The following is a 19,505-nucleotide window of genomic DNA, read 5'->3' as shown; positions in this document are numbered from 1 at the left end:
AAATGGAGCATCTTGTCATAATTTCTTTTATAGGCTCTTGATTTTGAAATCGGGCTTCGGTTCATATTCGTTTATTTAAATAGCTATAGTAACACTCTGAGTGAACGCTAAATTATGCTAGTATTACAATAAAAAATTGATAAATAATCAAGGGTCACTTGTTAAAATACACTTAACAAATGTTACACTATAGAGTTTACAAATCTTTTTGGATGATGGACAAATAATTAGGTGCTTCTTGTTTGCTAATAGCGCTTTTCTGATTTTCACTATTGAATCATGTCTTCGAGCGAATAGAGCTAATAGTACTATTTGCTAATAGTGCTTTTCGTATTTTTACTATTGAATCATGTGTTCGAATGAATAGAAGGGGCTAGTTCAAGAACTCAAGGGCACTTTTTTTTCGTTTCTGAATCAGCGTCCGGGCAGGCTTATGAACATCTTCTAGTTCTGCTGACATGTAAGCTGTGTTCTGAATTATAGTAGATCTTCTGAGTTTCAGCTAAAGTTTTTGGAGGAATTTTTCTCTAAAAGTAAAAAGGAAAACAACAAACCTTTCCTTTTTCGTCACGTCCTACCATGGTCGTATCCAGGGGAGGGGGTTATTGGTTTGACCCTCCTCTGAATTTTTTTTTCCGAATCGTAAAAAATGTAACAAAATGTATAGAATTTTTTCTATGCATTTAAGTTTTTTTCATGTACCCCCCCCCCCTCAAAAAAAAACAAATTCTGGGTACAATCTTGCCCGACGGTTTGCAAATTTATAAAACGGGAAATAGAAGTTAAAAATTGTTGAACGAAAACGGTTGGTAAAACTGTATAAATACATGATGTATGATAAATACATGAGCTTGAAAAGAAATTCTAGTATATGACAGATGTGCTAGTTTTTCTTGATAGATACAATATGCTTCGATATAACCACGCCTTTTTTGTGAGCTTCTTTGGTTGTTAGTGTTTGTTCTTGTAAAACGTCTTTTTTACCTTACTGGTGAAAACAAGGTTGCTATACTAAGTCAATAAGATACTTAATGATTTCAGAAGTATATATCTTTAAAAGTGTTATAATGCGATAATAGCTTTAAGAGGAATTAATTAATTGTCGTTTCATAAAAGTTTCTTAGAATTCCTTTAAGTATATTTTTGTTTCAAATGACTATAGTCTTGATTATTTCGTACAGATTTACTGTACTTAACTGTTAATTAGGTAAAATAATGTGTGATTTACTTTAAGTTTCACTTTTTTTTTCATAGTGGGACTTAATGCATCAAACTAATTCATTTCCTTGTTGGTGACAGTGAGGTACTCTCTACGATTCGAATAAGTAACTTAAACACTAAGTGCTTAACACTAAAACACTTACGAACACTAAACACTTAAACACTAAGTAACTTAAACCATCTAAACACTTATGGAAAGATAAGCTGCTCTTTGGAAGTTCCTGTAACTTCTTTTGTTGGTGCTGACTACTTATTTGAATTTGTAACTTAAGAAACAGCAATGGTTTTATTGGCTACGTGGTAGGGTGTTCTGGGGCTCTAGAGTATTCCCAGATGGATATGCAAAGTTTGAACCTTCCCTGCGTTCAACAGTGCCTCTGCTAATGAGGATCAGGATTAGTTACTGCACTTGGCCCTGCGACATATGTCTTTTCTTTTCTTACAGATAGAGAGAGTGAGAAATAAGTTTCAAAGGCGTTGGGATAGTTCCATGCAATATTCTTTCTAAATTCAAAGGCTCTTTGGTATGATTTATGAAAGAAAAGCGAGTATTTTGGAGACGGGATAAAGGGATAAGCAAATTTTTAGAAAGGCTAAAGGAAACGCAAAAATAAGTTAGAAATTTTCGGAATAGTTTGAAACATCTCAAATATCTCGTTAAAAGATTCCCAAAAAACAATAATAATCCCACTTACAATTTTTATACATAACTATTTTAATGAGATTTAGAATGCAAGAGTGACTGCGTATAAGGTGTCTTGTGGAAAATTTCTCTAGCGAATATTTATTCTCTGAAAGTAACTGTAAAGGGGAATTCGCTTCATAGTAGATAGAGGAGATGGGCCATGAGTAAGACAAAAAAAAAATGGATCGGTACTTTTAGCTGAAATGGGTCATTGCCTAACATAATTTAAGCGTGTTTACCAAACGATTATATTAACAAGAGCCACATTACACAGGTTTTTTTCCTTGTTTGGATTCATCAAATAAATAAATAATTGTCCTTTCAAAATTTTTGCAAGAACACAAAGTTTGCAGTGAATCACCATCACTATATATGTATAAAAAGGAATTGAAAGAGATAGTCCTTTCCGCCTAAGTAGCGGAGATTGGATATATTGTTAATTTATTTATAATTTGATTTGTAAATCCCATCGCTATCTCCTCCTATATCCCTATATCACTTCTTCGCGAGTCAATGTTCTTTTGTTGTTTTTTTTCTCTTTCTTCTTTCTTTCTTTTTCCTCTATGCTCTGTGAGAGCTATTGAAGCGTAATTTCTTTTTTCATTTTCTTCATTATTAAGGGAGACAACGAGTCGTTTCGCTGTCTTCTTTGTATAAAGCGTTTTTGGTGAAAAAGAATATGGCTCTAATATGCAAACCTTTTTTTACTGTCATTTATCAATAAGAATATATACTCTTTTTTGGGATAAAGTGATATTAAAAGTCATTTAAAGAGGCCAGAGTACCGTACTTAACAGGCTTAAGAACCTCTTGTGAGCATTTTTGAGAAAAGCTCTTTGAAGTCCATTTCCACACTGACAGAACTTACAGAACTTTACGCAGATTATCTCTATCGTCCCGCGGCAATATCTAATTTTCTGGGAAATTTGATTATTTGCCATTGAAATTTGTCAGTGTGCTCAAATTGTAGTCTAGATAAAAACAAATTTCATATGCTTATGTTAAGTTCTTTTGGAATTTTTTTAACGCCAGTTTATTAATCCTCTGGAAGAGCTCCAAATTGATGAAAATTTTATCGAGTTCTCATCGCATACTATATTTTTTATTTTCAAGGTTGAGATGAAGAGGGCTGAGCCTCGAGGACGAGATGAAGATGATAGACGCGGCAAAGGTGGAGGTGGTCAACGCCGTGGTCCCTCGTATGGTAAGGGACCCGAAGGCTATGATCAAGGGGGCGCCCCTCAAGGCCCTACTGGATATCCTGGATATGGACCTCAGGGTGGTATGTTTCATACTTTCTTCAGAGAAAGCTACATTTTGCTCCAAATACAAGTTTTTTCAATGAATCTGATATTGCAATCAAAATTTTCTATCGCCCACGGTCTGCATAATAACTTTTCAAAGTAATGTTTTGGCCAATTTAAGATATTTTAAATTTAAAAAAAAAAAAAAAACTGTTTAGGAAATGTATTTTGTTTTCTCTAGTACTCAAAGTGTCATGGAATTTTTGAGCCACGTATAAAATTATACAGTTTAATCTAGCATTCCTAAATGTAAAGCTATATCGAAAGTGAAAAAGTCTTGATGCCAGCTTTATCAACAGTTTTTCGATGCAGCTTTATAATGCTGCTTAAATGCTAACGTTTGGCCTCAGAAGCTGAACTTCTGAGGCCAAACAACTGCCAGCTATGCTTGCTATAAGAAGTTTTGGTATGAATCCAATAATCAAAGGACTCTCCCCTCCCCTTAACAAATATTGCCTTGAATTATTTTTCTTCGCATTTTTACTGTTTAATTTTTCGTATTTTCACCAGACTCTAAACCACTGTCTGTTGATAATTTGTTCTATTTCTTTTAAAAGGCAATAGGGGTTGTTTCTTTAAATACGCTTTTTAAGTTTATCATGGCAATCCCTGAGTCAGTCAGTGCTACGTCTTCTTACAAAAGTATGTCGACGTCTTCTTACGAACTCATGCTGAATTTTAGTGTTTCAGTCAAAAAACCTCCAAATTTTTTTTGTCAACAAATAAATGGGCATCAGGGAAGTATTTGGAAAATTCAGTTGATCATAAAGATTTAGTCTAAAAATTTCTATTAATATCATCTAAGCTTTATTGTGCTGGGATTCAGCTCGATTCGTTATTATAATTTGGTCTAAAAATTTCTATTAATATCATCTAAGCTTTATTGTGCTGGGATTCAGCTCGATTTGTTATTATAATTTGCTCTAAAAATTTCTATTAATATCATCTAAGCTTTAGTGTGCTGGGATTCAGCTCGATTCGTTATTATAATTTGGTCTAAAAATTTCTATTAATATCATCTAAGCTTTATTGTGCTGGGATTCAGCTCGATTCGTTATTATAATTTGCTCTAAAAATTTCTATTAATATCATCTAAGCTTTATTGTGCTGGGATTCAGCTCGATTCGTTATTATAATTTGGTCTAAAAATTTCTGTAAAAGTCAACCTAAGCTTTGTTGTGTCGAAATCCATGTAAAATGAATGTTTGGTAGTCTAGAGCTCAGAGTCTAAACTTGAGACTGTGTAGACCCTCTTAGTCATGTCTTAACAGATTTTGCTTAGGAAAGTACCAAATGTTGAGGGGGGAGATGTCCACCTCCCCCTTAGCCCCATGGAGCCGAATAAGTTGTAACACGCCCTTACGAACATGAAAGAAGGGGTCTGACCTATTTCCCCCAGAAAATACTCCCCACGTGTAAAAATTAGCAGCCAAGGGGAAAGGAAGACAAAGAAAAGGAACGAAGAAAATACGGATTCTGGAATATTCTGCCTATTTTCCCAAAAAATATATAGAGCATATGCTTTTGGATCAATCAGTTCGTGGTAATGAACTGAAGATAAGGAGTGACTCAAATCAATAGTTGCCAAAACTCAAAAAAAAATAAAAATTTTAGAGCAATTAATACATCAAAAGAATTGCCTTTTTATGGTGATTCCAAATATAGAAAGTTGGGTTTAATGTTACACGTCAAACGCCACGACCCCTAGAAAATTTGCCTGATTTAAAAAAAAAATGGGGAAAACACCACCAAAAGGCAAGTAATCTGAGTGAAAATGACACCAGTATATTAAGCATATAGCCTGTGGAGGTTTGAAGCTCCTACTTGCAAAAAACGTGAAATTAGCAATTTTGTTCCAGAAGAAAGACCATGGGTGCATTTTTTTTTTTTTTTTTTTTTTTTTTTTTTTTTTTTTTTTTTTTTTTTTTTTTTTTTTTTTTTTCTCAGGAGTGATCGTATCAAACTGGCAGTCCTAGAAGATCAGGAGAGGGCTCATTAGAACGTTAATCAAAAATTTAAAGCCCTTTTAAAATAACTTAAAAGATTGTTCCACAGGAAAGTGGCGTTTTCTGCCATTTTGTTGCGCCAATCTAAGATGTCGCCCTGGGGAAGACCCAGTTACTATCGCTTGGAAATTTTTCAGGTAGCCAATCGATTTAAAAGTACCAAAAATTATGTATTTAGTTTTCCAGTTGTGGAAAGAGCAATGCCGCACGACTGCGCATTCCTTCCTGAAAAGTTACGCAGTCCATACAAGTAAAGCCACTTTCGACGGAAAAACCTTCTGATATACGCCTAGTGGAAAATACCCAACCCTTTTTGGTGAACAGTGAACGATACCCAGCCTTTTTTAAAACTTTCTTTACTTAAACTATTGCTTGCTTATTTGAAATAAGGAGCTCTTTCAAAATTAAATTTGTTAGTTCTGACTCAGAGTTTGTTTTTTTGTCACTTAAATCAAACTATGTCCCTTATTAAGCCCCTTTTATTCAAAGGTGAGAAAAAATACCCTCTTTCTGACAAGAAAACTTTCCGATGTACCCGTAGTGGATGCATTCTTGATCACAAAGGCGGAACGGGTATCTTCTGATGTAGTTGTCGGCAAATGCATCATGTATGTTAGGAGAAGGGATGCATGTCCGTTAATGTTTTCAGCCAGTCTTCTTCTTTTTTCTTTTTTTTTTCTTTTTTTAAGAACAACTAGAGTAATGTTTAACAATATTACCCAACTCAGTCGGTATAAAGGATCATCCGGTCGTTAAAATCCATTGCCCAACCCCCAAGCGTTTTGGCTAGTGGGGCTTCTGGTCACTACCAGACCATGTGCCTGGGAAGTAATTTCTCGTACTTCTCAGTCTCAGCCTGTCATCTTTGTGGGTTTTCATCATTAGGGCTATTCTACAGTTACCACTAATTTTGTATATCCAAATTATTCTCTTTAATTTTTATGTTACCCTGCTATGATAACGCAGCTTCCAAAAATTCAAAAAAAAAATAATAAAAAAAAATATTATTGGACATTCTACACTATAAATCTAGCCTAATATTTTGTAATATAGGTGGAATATTCCAAAACTCCTCTTCTCCATTATTTTTGGTCATACTTCCTGTTTAGCTGCTCAATTTTTCATATGAGGAAATTTTCTGTGGAGGAAGGGGGAGAATTTTCTGGGGGGAGGGGTAAACCTAGCACCAAGAAGCAGCGCCTGGGTTCGAATCTTATATAAGTTTTTCAATAATTGGTGAGTTATTTCCTATTTAGATTTGGTTAGGGGCTATGAAAATGGTACTCCCTTCTGATATTTGGTAATAGTGGCTCGTATAACAGTTAAACATTTGTACATTTGTATTCAATGTAAAAAATAAATAAAAACTAGTCAGTGTTGGGAGAATTAAATTCAAAAGCACAGTTGATGCTTATTTGTTATAGCTTTCATTTGCTGAATAGCAATATCACCCAAATCAGTCTGTAAAAATGGTCGTTCGGTCATCGGAATTTGTTATTGCTGAATCGTGACCTAGACCTGTGTGCACCTATGCTCCTTCCTGTCTCCAACTACAAGTATTATGTCTACACACAATTTTAGTTGAATAGAAAATGTTTTAATTAAGGGATGCTGGAGTTTCACATCCTCTACAATTCCCCTTTAATTGTCAACATTAATTGTCGTAGATTTGAGTGAACCCTAACACAAGATACACCGTTTGCTATTGGTGGTCGATTTCGTGCTTTGGCCAATCACAGGCCAGCATATTGTTTTCAGTCATCCATTTTTTGGATAGTTAATACCCCTTTATAAACAAGAAAATAGGAAATACCCTACTAGTATATTGGTTAATCCCTAATGATAGCATGTGTTGAAGATTATATACTGATCTCTTTAGAGGTTGGCTTGAAAGGTTATAGTGCTCACCTAGAAATTGTCTGACATTCTCTGAACTTGGCAGTAAGTAAGAACTACAATCACTGGATTGCTTTTGCACTGCCCTTGCTTTACCCGAACTCTCGGAGGGGGGAAGGATTCCAGCTGTCACCATAGCATGACTAAGAGGTCCAGTTATGGTTTTAGATATGCCATAACATTAAACATCCTCTGGTATCGTTGCATAGATAATCAAAACGGAGACTTACTAGGCGTAGAAATCTGAAAAACATCGTTCTTCGTAAACGCTCTCGAGGTACTGTTCATGCCTTGTAAACGTAAATAAAAAAAGTTGACAGAAAACATGTTTTCCCCATATGACCACGTGGGTTGTGTGACTGTTTTATGTGTCCCTTTTGTCTTAAAAAAGTTTGTTTTAAAGATTTTCTTTTTACTTTAGGATATGCCCCTGGACCTTATGGTGGCTACCCTCCACAAACAGCATATGGAGCAGGGTACGGCGGGTATGCGCCGACTGGCTATGGCCAACCTCCTGCATATGGATATCCGGGGCCTTATGGTAATTCTTTATATCAGTTTTATTTCTCATCGTTTAAGATTTTGAAGCCATAGTGCTTGGAAGAGCTTTAAAGATTACATCTTAGATTATTAAGATTGTTATATATGCTTGCTGTATTCTTGCTGAAAGTCCATAGTCCGAATGAATAGAAATGTTTATAAGAAACTAATTAAAGGAACAAAGAGATAATGAAGATATTTCTCTATAAATTATAGGAATGAAATATATGACAGAAATAATAGAAGATATCATAATAAGATCTATGTATAAATTATAGAAATTCACTTTTCTATTAGAAATTATAGAAATTTAATTTCCTTATAAATTAATAATTTACTCTTCATGTTGATTTTATTTATCTTCGTTTAAGATTTTGAAGCCTTAAAAGTCGAAAGAACTTTAACAATATCAACATAGATTATTAGGACTTATACTTGCTTGAAATCCTTAGTCTGAATGAAGAAAGATGTATAAAAAACAAATTGAAGGAATAACAGAAATAGTAAAAGGAATCGCTAATATATGTATGTATAGATTGCAAAAACGTGGAAGTCTGACAAATTTAGATCCAAAATTTATGGTTCTCTTGTGCCCGAATCTTTTTTCATTCTGTTTTTGAATTTTATTTTTTTAAACTATTAAAAGTAGGATGGCTTTGATGTCCATAGATAAGGATCGGCAATATCAGCTATGGGGAATTTCATGTCATCAATTCAGAAATGGTCTTGAAATATTCTGCTGTCTTTTTTTTTTTATCAATCCTAATAGTTTCACAATAACAGCAAAATGTCTGGATTAGGGATGGGGGCTACTTTCGTGAAATCACTCCTTCCCTCTATGTGTTAGTTCTGTATTTGCATTTAAATTTGACTTTATATGATTTTTTCTTTGCTTATTTCCATAATGTATTGTAGTGTATTAGGATCAAATTTCTGTTGAAATGGTGTAATTGGTTTATGTTAGTAAGCCTCTAGGGAACGAACCATGTTTTATTATGTTTATTTATTAGATTTCTGGATACAGAAAATGTTTTTTTTTTTTTACGAAGTTTATCTTAGGAAGGGAGAATAGGTGTCCCAGCCTCTAATATGTACGATGTATCTATATGTCAATCATCTTTTTATTCAATTGTTGTATTTTTTCTAGGACCTGGTTATGGTTGGCCTCAAGCAGGCGCTCCTGCTGGTGCTCCAGCTGGGCCTCCGGCTGGCCCGACTCCAGGTAAACTCTCTCTCTTCTCTTTTCTCTCTTTGTTTTCTCTCTTTTTCTCTTTCGTCTATCTTATTTTGGCTCTCTTTTTTTCTTTCTTCTATCTTATTTTGTCTCTCTTTCTTCTCTCTCTCTCTCTCTCTCTCTCTCTCTCTCTCTCTCTCTCTCTCTCTCTCTCTCTCCTCTCTCTCCTCTCTCTCTCTTCTCTCTCTCTCACTTACACTGGGTTTTCGTTCTTCTAGTTATATTGATCTCCCTTTTAAGCCATGTAAAATGTATTGCTAAAAAAATATAATTATAGAGGATCTCGATTATTTACCGTTTAAAAGTTCAATTTAATTTTAAGTAAATTTAGTGCGCCTAATTTTATTTTTCACTTATTCATTTTTTAGCCCCGACCAGTGCCCCAAGTGGTGCTGCACCGCCAGCTGCCGCTACTGATCCGTACGCAGCCGCATATCCAAGCTATCCACCAATGGCTGGTTATCCTCCTGCTGCTGGAGGACCTGCTCCTGTCTATCCACCGGGTGCACCCGCTCCGGTCTCAGGATATCCTCAGGCTGGCCCAGTTCCAACACAAGGCTACCCTCCAGCACAGGTAATTATTTATTTTTAATTATTTTTTTTTTTTGTCTAATCATATTCCTCAGTCACGGAGGTAATGGGATATCAAGTTTTTTTTGTACTTAAGATAACACTCGAAAGGGAAAGAGCTGCTTCCTTTACTGATGCCATGATAACTTAATAGTGGCCCAATATCGAAGAAATATCCTGTAGCCACGACAATACATAATTGAAAAGGGGTCAGTGTGTGAGAATTGAGTTTAACTACCGAACCAAATTTTATTCAAAATAATATACCACTTCCAGTTGGAACTTCATTAGATTGAAGCTCACTATTTTCAAAGTAAAAGAAAGGTGCTGACAGTGGAAAATATTGTTTTGAACGGTAAAAAAATAATACAAAAAAATCCAGCAAAAAATTTGCTGTAGCACGTCCGCTGTCAAACACCGGCTTAAATCCAGGTACTTTCTTGGCATCCAAAAATGAGCAGAAATGAAACGAAGGCCTTCCTTCCATTCTTAGACATGATCAATTTAAAAACCGTTTCCACAAAATAAGTTTTTCAAGAAAATGTGAAGCTCTATTAAACCGAAAATGAGCATAAATAAAGTCAAATATTTTTCCAAGTGTGGAACTATAACGAATCGCCATAAATAAATGAAACCCAAAACGAATAAAATTACTAAATAATCCATTTACACTCAAAACGAGCAGGAATCAAGATGAGTAAGGCTCATCATCTGAATACTATAAATGTGAATACTATAATTATCTGAATAATCTGAATACATCACATGTCTTCTGAATACTAGGACATAATTTCCACGTTACTGAAGACAAAATACATTTTAAAAGTTTTAATTTTTAGTAAATCAAAAATAATTAAGACTTTAAGGAATAAATATCAGTATGTGTATATTAAACGGCCAATCCACATTCATTCGTATTGTTCTGCCTATGATATTCAATCTAGTATGGCAATTCTTTAATGCTATAGTTTGGTATTTGAGGGATGGTTTGGATCTTCATGACAAACTCAACAGACGACACTTACGTATGCAGCAAAGTTCGTTGTGAACCATTATAACCCTAGGGCTCCACGTGGTAATTTGTGAATTTGCTTCGATTTTAATTGTGCTTTGATCGCTAATTTGCTTTTATTTTTCACTTTTTAAGCTCCTACTTGTACGCATTCATCCGAAATGAATATTCCAATGTGAACCAATATTTCTCTGAACATTAAAACATTTGTTTGTGTCTGTGATGGTTGCCGTGTTAGAAACCCTATTTGTATGCAATATTTTTGAAATATATAACAATATTTTGACAGAACAGAGCGAGTTTTTTTGTAAATAATTTATCCTTCCACCCTTGATCATTTCTGTATTCCATTTAGTCGCATGTGTAACACATCGTGGATCGTTTAATGGGATATCGGGAAAAATTGCCCTGGGTGTCGTGGCTAGAGGGGCCTCGGCTGAGGGTTGCCGTGGCTGGAAATTCTGTTTTTTATTTTGCAGCCGGCAGGGGATGAAGTAACTAATTTTGCCCCGGGCGCTACCAACCCTGGGAGCGGCTCTGGATCTGTTGACCTTTTATTGTACTTCTATAGTTTAAATCACTATTGTTAAGAATGCAATCTTTTTTGTCTTACTAAAATTGAAAAAAGTCTAAATTATTATTTTTAATAGATTTATACGGGTTTAAATTCTGTAAAATTTGTCTAAGTAGCTCATTGATGCGATTTTGATCCATTGAAGCGAAACAAAATTGCTAGTTAAAAAGAATGAGAACGTAAGGGCGAGGATATACTTTTGAATTGAGTTTTATGACGGGCCAGATATTGTTGTTGCAATCTTTTGAACCAAATATTACCCTTTTCTTTACAGGGGTACCCACCAGCAGCCTCTGCACCAGGAACGGGACCCACGCCCTCTGCAGGCTACACATCTACTCCTGCGCCATACGGGGCTAGCATGCCTCAGTATCCTGGACCTCCTGCTGGAGGCTATCCTGCTCCTGGTGGTAAGTTGTGAAGTTGTCTGTTTTATCACAATTTCTATATAGGAAAGAGCTATTAAAGTTCTCAAACGTTTCAGGGTTTTCCTTGAGCTTTTCTGACAAAATCCCTTTACTTTTTTTTATCAAAATATTTTTCCTATTAAATACGAAAAGACAAATGTGATGTGAGAATAGGACAGGAATTTGCCTTTTTCCATTACATGTTAAGAAAAGTTTCGATTTTTATTTTCATTGATCAGTAATGATTATTAAATACCGTACAGCTACAGTTTTACAAGAGTGTGAGATTTTTCCTTGGGAACGAGAAAACCACATTAAAACGGCAGAACAGTTATAGACAAAATAATCCTAAATGCAGAAACAATCTTTATTAACGAACTTTTACTACAAATCTTGCTTAGTTGCGTCAGTTGGGGGAGGGAAGGGGGCTAAATTTTAAGAAATACATATTATGGGCTTCTTCACTGGAAAATGGCTTTTTTGCTATTTTGATTGAAAAAAAACTGACCCCCCCTTCCTCTTGATTTTGAAAAAAGAAACAATTCGGTTTTCCACCCCTTAATTTCTGGGGATTGGTGCCTTTAATATTACCAAACATTGTTGGCAATCGAGTCTCAGTTTCAAGCAATTTGACAGTGCATGCTTGACTTTTTGGTTTTTCGTGTGTCTATCACTGTTGCGTTTTGTCTGTCATTTCATTTACTGCCCTTTAAAAAAAAAATAGCAAAATTTATTTGCACAGAAACATTTATAATTGGCTGTAATTTCCTACTCGTGTACTGTAAAGTGGACTTCCATTGCTAAAACTGAAAGACGGACTGCTCATACAGCAGCCAGAGCAGCCATGAATGATGTGTCACTTTCTGGGCCTCAACAGCTCTGTTCTTCAGACAAAAGAATGACATCGTTTCTAACATTTTTATTTCACTCTGAATCTCTTCAGTTTCCACTTTTGAGATCGAGCTCATAAAAGCTAATAAAGACTCGTCATAGACGAGCTTTCATCTACTAGCATCAAGTCTTACAATAGGAATATTAAAAATGTCACCAAACTCTCTCGCACCCTCATTAGCCAGAGGTATGTCAGTCAAGGTCTATTCGTAGTAATTCTTTGCTTTTTTTGTTCGAAAACCTACTTTGGTTCCAAGTTCCACCGTGGCGTTAGTAAATTCTGACTTTCAGCCACAGATCATAACATTCGACTTCACAATCTACCTTTGGACCAATGAAACTAGAGTAGAAGAAGTTCAAGTGGCTTGCCATCAACTTGAAAAAACAAAACTTATCTTCAAAGGCCCAGTCTTTATCGGAGTAATTATAGTGGTAAGGATTCTACACTTCAGGTAGCATATACACAAACAGTGGAGACCAGACGATATGTGTAGGCTACTAATGCTTAGAACTCGATGCAGCACCAAGCCGCCTGAGGCCATTACAACTCTACTAGCTCATCTTCCATCCCAATCTATTTAAAGCTTCACTGTTCACCCCCTCCCAAGGAATTCTAGTTTCCTTTAAATCCTTTCTTGCCTCCTATTCCCATCCCACTCTGGGACAACCTGCTCTTTGTTTGGCCTTACAGGGGATGGCCCAAAAGGATGTTCTTTGGCAATCTTTCATCTGAAAAATGTGTCCTATTTATCTCAACCTTACTCTCATTATATCCCTGGAAAGTGAGTTAAAACCTCGTTTGTTGTATGGCTTGAAGTTTTGAATACGGTTAGTCAAACTATCTAATACTCAAAACTATACCTTAAAAAGCTTTCATATAAGGAATAAGATTATCATCATCATACATCCGAATTGCCGCACATGCTTTGGGGTTTTATTTCCAAATTTAAAGAGTATACTTGCAGTTTTTTAGTAATAGGGTAAGAAGGTCTTTTGCAGCGTATTTAAGGCTGCCCCCTGAGGGGCAACTTAGTAAAGAACGAACACTGGCTCGTAGCTGGCACATACGCAGGGGGGGGGGGCTTCGGGCCCGCCCCCCCTGAAATTTTGTGAAATGTTTAATTTCCCAATGGTTTCTTGGAATTTCTGGCAAAAGTAGGACATTTATTAAGAATCTAGATACATGTGTGAAGCCTTTTTTGGGGGAATTTCACAGCATGTAATTATTCGGTCAAGTCACTGCCCAATTATTAACCCATTTTCTGTCTAACTTTTTACCCTCTTTGAAGTAATTAGCAATTGTACTGTTATATTTTTTTCGTAAAGAAGGTTCGCTTTCCACAACAAAATAGAATTATCCTTGATATTAGGGCGTTTATCCCCCCTTTTCAGGATAAAGTACAGCTTTTAACGGATCAATTTTGGAAACTATCATTTTTCATTAAAATCTACGTTTTTGCAATAGAAGAACTACCCTCCACTGTACCATATTGCACTGTCAACCGTAAAATTTGCCTTCCAGTGGGATACAATAGATTAATCACTGGTTCTAAATCGCTATGAACATAACCTGAGCCTAAAACGTACTTTTGAGGCTTCAGTTTTCTTCCTCCTATCCGCTACAATACTACAGATGAAAGTTAATCTGTATTTTCCAATATACATGCTTTTTGTATTACTAAATAAAAAAGAAGTGCTATTTTATATCTGCTGTTTCGAAGGTCCCCCCCCCCCCGAAAAAAAAATCCCTGCGTACGTGCCTGGCTCGCAGTTATCAAAAATCAGGAACACGTTTTCAAAAGCGTCATTTAAAAAAAAATCTTCCATTTGAATGTGATTGAGAAATGGTAGCCACTATTTCAATTAATCTTAATGATGACATTTCGTTGTGAACAGATATTTATGGGAATTTTGAAAAAAATAGCCTAAAATCCCTGAAAGCATTGGATTGAAGTGGAAACTTGGATTGGATTGAAAAACCCTTTTCAGAGATTTCCAGTCCCCCATTTTGACCAACAAGGAAAATCACTTTCAAACATGGGAAGCAGCGGAATGTCTCCTATTTGTATTCGTGCTTGTTTTCTTTTGTCGCTAGTGTGGTGCAGAAACATCATAGAGGGATGTTTTTGTACATTTGTTTTATTTTGTGTTTTATTTTTTACAGTTATGTTGTTAATGCTGGTGCCCGTTTACCGTATTATAGGTTACACATACTCTGAGCTGAGCAATAAACAAAAGCTCTTGGAAATTCCCGTTTGAAATGTCTTGATAAATTGCTCATTTTCTCCAACAACAGTATGGAAAAAAACTAGCTTAGATTTTTCCAAGGATCGTCAAAAGTATGGTTAGATTCAACCAAATAGTCTGCTGTTTGTGGTCTCGTGGTTTTCTTTTTTTTTTGCATTTTCAAAGATTTTAAGGGCTCAAAGACCTTTTAATATTTTGCACAGATCGGCTTTGGCGAACTGTTTCCTCAAACTTGTTTGAGTGTTATTTGATCGAAAAATAGTGAGCTCTCTTGCTTTTCATTGCATGTCCTTCAACTAAATACTAGATTGGGGTCCGGAACCGATATGGATTCTATTGGCAAAGTCCAGGTCAGTTGTTCGTCCTATCCAAAGAGAAATAATAGTTGTATCCGGACTGATATGAAATCAAAGCTAGAAAAAATCACACTTTTGGTGATGATTGATTATTTATAATCTGACACACTGGGTAAAAAAGTTATTACTAATTGCATCCGGACTGGTATGAAATGAAAGTTAGAAAAAACCACACTTTCGGTGATGATTGATTATTTGTTTATTCTGACGCACTAGGTAAAAAAGCTATTATAATTGCGGAAAGAACTAAAATGTTACCCTTTTTCATTTTTTGTAAACATAGGGTCAGTTATGAGCCTGTCTAGGATGAAGGTAGTTAATGATAGTTGGCTTCTATAATTAATTATAATTGGCTTCTGGGACGCAACTCAATACTCTATTTAGATGACCCTTTACGATTTCCCTTTGTATTCAACTCAAAGTACTTTACCAAGCCAAAGAAAATATATTGAATATGTTATTAATCTGGTTGGAAACAACCGAATTCTAGGCTTTCCTAGACATAACCAAGAAATTGTTTTTATTAATGACCAATGCCAATTAAATTTAGGCCTGAGATATTGATGTTTAGGGTATAGCTTTACATTTAGCTAGCGCTAATTTGATCCAATCAGATTTTTCCTAGAATTTTTGATTGGCTGACAAATTCTTGTGGCTGAAATTAGTACTAGTTAAATCTTGCAGCAGTTGAATGTCATTGCGAATGGACCTTAAAGCATTTGTTTGTAAATTTTGACTACGATTGTTCTGGGTATTCTTGCTTATTCTCAACTGCTTTTTACGAATAAGGTTGCAAATCTGAAATTATTATTTTTCTTTTGTAGGCTATGGATCTTCAGACGCTGCCGCAGGTGGTCCTCCATCCTCAGGCGGTCCTGGACCTCAACGAGGGGGCTCTTATTCGAACCCCGCACAAAGCCAGGGATACCATCCATACAGAAGAACTGCTTAAATAGCATGTTTGACTTTCATGTACTTGAAACAGCTATTTGCACTCTTTTATTATGAAAACAATAAAATTATCATTTTATTAATGTTGGATGTAGACATATTTATAGATTTTAAGACTACAAATTAAAACTATAAAACTCCTTGTCGTTTACCCTTCCCATGGAAGTATTGAGACCAAGTTAATTTCTTTGTAATCTGATTAAAGCTTTTAAGCTAATTTCTCACATCCACGCTTGATAGAACAGATAACACTTGGTACGACACTAAGCCTAGAATAAATAAAACTTTTAGAGTTTTTAATAGAGATGCAAGGCCTGAGTGGTTTGGTGCCTGGGAACAGCCATTCCCAGGGTTAGTGGTGTCCGGGGTAAAATTAATTACAACGCCCCCTCCCTACTCAAATATAAACAAAAAAAGCCGAATCAAAGTGGAAAATTGGATCAAAGTGAGCAATTCTCCAGGTGTGACTTCTCCCGAGCCGTGGCAACCGAGGCCTACCACAGCCCGTATTTAAGAAAGTTTAAAAATGTATTTTGAAAAAAGGTCTAGTTTGAAAAAATCGTCATTTGACGCTAATTAAGGAATTTTATTTCGATTATTTGACTAAGTTCAATAGTAACAGTCTATTGTGAAAACAAATTTATAGGAATTTTGAAAAAGAACTAGAAACTCCTTACAATGGAATTGGGTGGAAACAAAATTTGCATTATTTGAATCAACATGGTCAAAAATTTAATTGGTAGAACTGTACCCCCTCCTACCTTGAAAAACAAGGAAAATCATTTGTTTTAATGGGAAACAATGATGTCTCCTGTTTTCCGTTCTTTTTTTCTTGGGGTGATCATGCCGAACCAGTGGTCGTAGAATGTTGGGAGAGGAGTCATTAATAAGTAAATTGGTATATCCAGTACTATTTTTAAGTAACAAAAGAGACCATGCCACAACAAAGTGGTGTTTTCTTCCATTGTGTGTCACCAAACACCAATTTTTGTCCAAAGAGGGCTGAAACGCCAGAGAGAAAATTCTAATAAAGCCAAATAACTTTTTAAGAGTCTAAAACCCCAAATAGAAGGTTTTAAGTCCCCGTCTTCAAAAACAGCGCTAAGTTATGACGTGAATACCCCAATGAGCTCTTGTGTTTATCCCGCCACCTGATAACGACATGAACGCTGAAGTGATAACTTGGATTTGGCGAAAATGCTCAGCATACAGTGACCTTTTTAATTAATTAAATTTAAAAAAAAACAACCTTTGTTTAACTGAAAATAAGGACCAAGATTAAAACTTAAAACGAAATGAAATCATTCCGTATATGAGGAGGCATGTCTTTTCCCCAATAGCTCACTTTACGCTAAAGGATTTTAACTTTAAACTTTATTGTAAAGAGCGAAAAAGGACAAAAATTTAAACTTTATTGTAAAGAGCGAAAGAATGAGGAGGGGTAACCTCTCATATGCTAAATAATTTCTGTTTGTTTTAAGTTTTAATATTGCTCCCTACTTGCAGTTGAAAAACTTGTTTTGTTATTTAATTTCTGATCGTTTTCAAAACAATACCTGGAAATCCAGCTCCTCTCCATGCAAAATATCCTTCCCCCTGTTAGAAAATTGCTCAAAGCAAAGTTCATACCACCAAAAATACCCACCTGAAAATTTCCCCATGCAATTCCATCCTTGATGACAATACCCCAGGAACTTGTCTTACGTACGACTTCGATCCCATCTGGAAAATTCTCCTTTGACTACTTTTATTTGAAAAAGAATTTAATTCTAATCGTTCTTCATATCATGTCGGAAATCCACCTTGCGCGGAAAAATATTCACCGGAAATCGCCGCACCCCCACTGTAAATTTCTTTCCCCGGAAAATTCCTCCAAGAAGAGTTTTTCCTGTGGAAAACTCCCCATGGGAAAAAATTCCAGATAATACTAACCCCGCTGAAAATTTCCCTCTGAACATCTCCACAGTGCTGTATTTGGTCAGCAATGACAAAGTAAGACAGTTAAAAAGAATTTCATATAGGAATTCTGGCAAATTTCCCCTAGAAAGCTCAACCCCGGAAACCTTTGACCGGACGACTTTGAGGGAAAAAGCGATACTGGAGGGGGTTAGCTGCCCTCCAAACTTTTTTCCCCTTAATAATGGCACTTGAACTTTATATTTACGATCACATGAGCTCTCTCCCATCCTTCTAAGATCACCGGTTGTTACGATCACCCCCTGAAAAAAAAAAATAAACACAACGCAGCCATGATCTTTGTCCTGGCAAAAAATGCAAAATTCCGCATTTTTGTAAATAGGAGTTTGAAACATCTACAGTAGGGTTCTCTTATACGCTGAATCTGATACTGTGATTTTCAGTAAGATTGCTTGAAATTTTTGGGGTGTTTTCTCCCCTTTTTAACCATTGGATAAATTCACGAAGGCTCGTAACTTTTGCTGGGTAACATTAAACTTAGTAAACTTTATATATTTTGAATGAGCATAAAAACTTTATAAAAAATTTAATTTTTCAGATTTTACGTTACTACTGAGCTGCATCGCTCAATTTCTGTCGAGCGACCGCATTGTTACTATTGATTTGCAGGAACAACTTCCATTTATCCAGAAACAAGTTTGTGTGTACCAGTCATTAAAAAATATTTATTCAAATCAATCTGATTTTGACGAGATAATTAGAAGGCGATTTTGAAGATTCAAAAGTTTTATTTTTGTACATTCATGTAACAGCAAAAATAATGAAAAAGACATAATGATAACATCAAGAATCATACTCAGACACTAATATAGATCAGATGGTAATTTACTGGTAGCAATTTTGCTGTTATAGAATAACAGCTTCTTTCTGTTTTTACCACTCGTTATTTCTGCTGGCAAATTTGGTTCCGCAGGTTTGGGTGCAGGTTTCTCACGGGCGGAGTCTAGATCCTTTAAGGAACACGGCCATGTATGTGCCAAGATCTCTTTCAAGTGCCATCGCGTAGAATAGTAATAAAACTAAGTTTAGTTAAAAACCAAAGAGTATTGGTCATAAGAGTGGAAACTGGCCCTAGTGTAAAAAAAATCACCAACGCCATCTAGTGTCTGGCGAAATCGGCATTTTTTAAAAATCGGTCGTCGTGAAATTTCAGAAGCTGAGATCAGACGCTAATACAACACAGTTTTGGTAAATAATGGGAAAATTCATCATAAATTTAATGTTGAATATCTTACTTTTCTAATGAATCTTTTTATCTAGAATGAAGTATGACTTTTCTTGTGATTTGAATGAATATCCAATTGATTACAGATTTCATCTCTCTTCCTCCTCATTAAAAAGATATATATATATATATATATATATATATATATATATACATATATATAAATAATGAAAAAAAGGTTTTCAACTGCAAGCAAGGAGCGACATTAAAGTTGAAAACGAACAGAAATTATTCCGTATATGAAAGGGGTTGTCCCCTCCTCAACGCCTCGCTGTTTGCGCTAAAGTTTGACTGTTTCTCACAACTCTACCTTATAAAACAATAAAAACTTTAGCGTAAAGAGCGAGGCGTTGAGGAGGAGACAACCCCTTTCAAATTCGGAATAATTTCTGTTCCTTTTCAGTTTTAA

At 35.5% G+C, this 19,505-nt stretch overlaps 1 protein-coding gene across 2 annotated transcripts in view; it reads left to right on the top strand.

Moving 5' to 3' along the window:
* The window catches only part of LOC136027253 (heterogeneous nuclear ribonucleoprotein 27C-like), a 50,013-nt gene extending 34,036 nt beyond the window's left edge, over positions 1 to 15,977 (top strand). For both annotated transcript variants that reach the window (XM_065704336.1, XM_065704328.1), the window contains exons 6-11: positions 3,020 to 3,188; positions 7,534 to 7,653; positions 8,800 to 8,874; positions 9,255 to 9,460; positions 11,317 to 11,452; positions 15,768 to 15,977. In XM_065704336.1, coding sequence (XP_065560408.1) covers positions 3,020 to 3,188; positions 7,534 to 7,653; positions 8,800 to 8,874; positions 9,255 to 9,460; positions 11,317 to 11,452; positions 15,768 to 15,895 — 834 coding nt within the window. In that variant the 3' untranslated portion in view covers positions 15,896 to 15,977. The remainder of the gene's footprint in view (positions 1 to 3,019; positions 3,189 to 7,533; positions 7,654 to 8,799; positions 8,875 to 9,254; positions 9,461 to 11,316; positions 11,453 to 15,767) is intronic.
* Positions 15,978 to 19,505: the final 3,528 nt, after the last annotated feature.

Source organism: Artemia franciscana, chromosome 1 (genome assembly GCF_032884065.1).
Source record: "Artemia franciscana chromosome 1, ASM3288406v1, whole genome shotgun sequence".
Taxonomy (NCBI): Eukaryota; Metazoa; Arthropoda; class Branchiopoda; order Anostraca; family Artemiidae; genus Artemia; species Artemia franciscana.
Note: the sequence above shows the minus strand (reverse complement) of the source record. Positions and strands in the feature narration are given on the sequence as shown.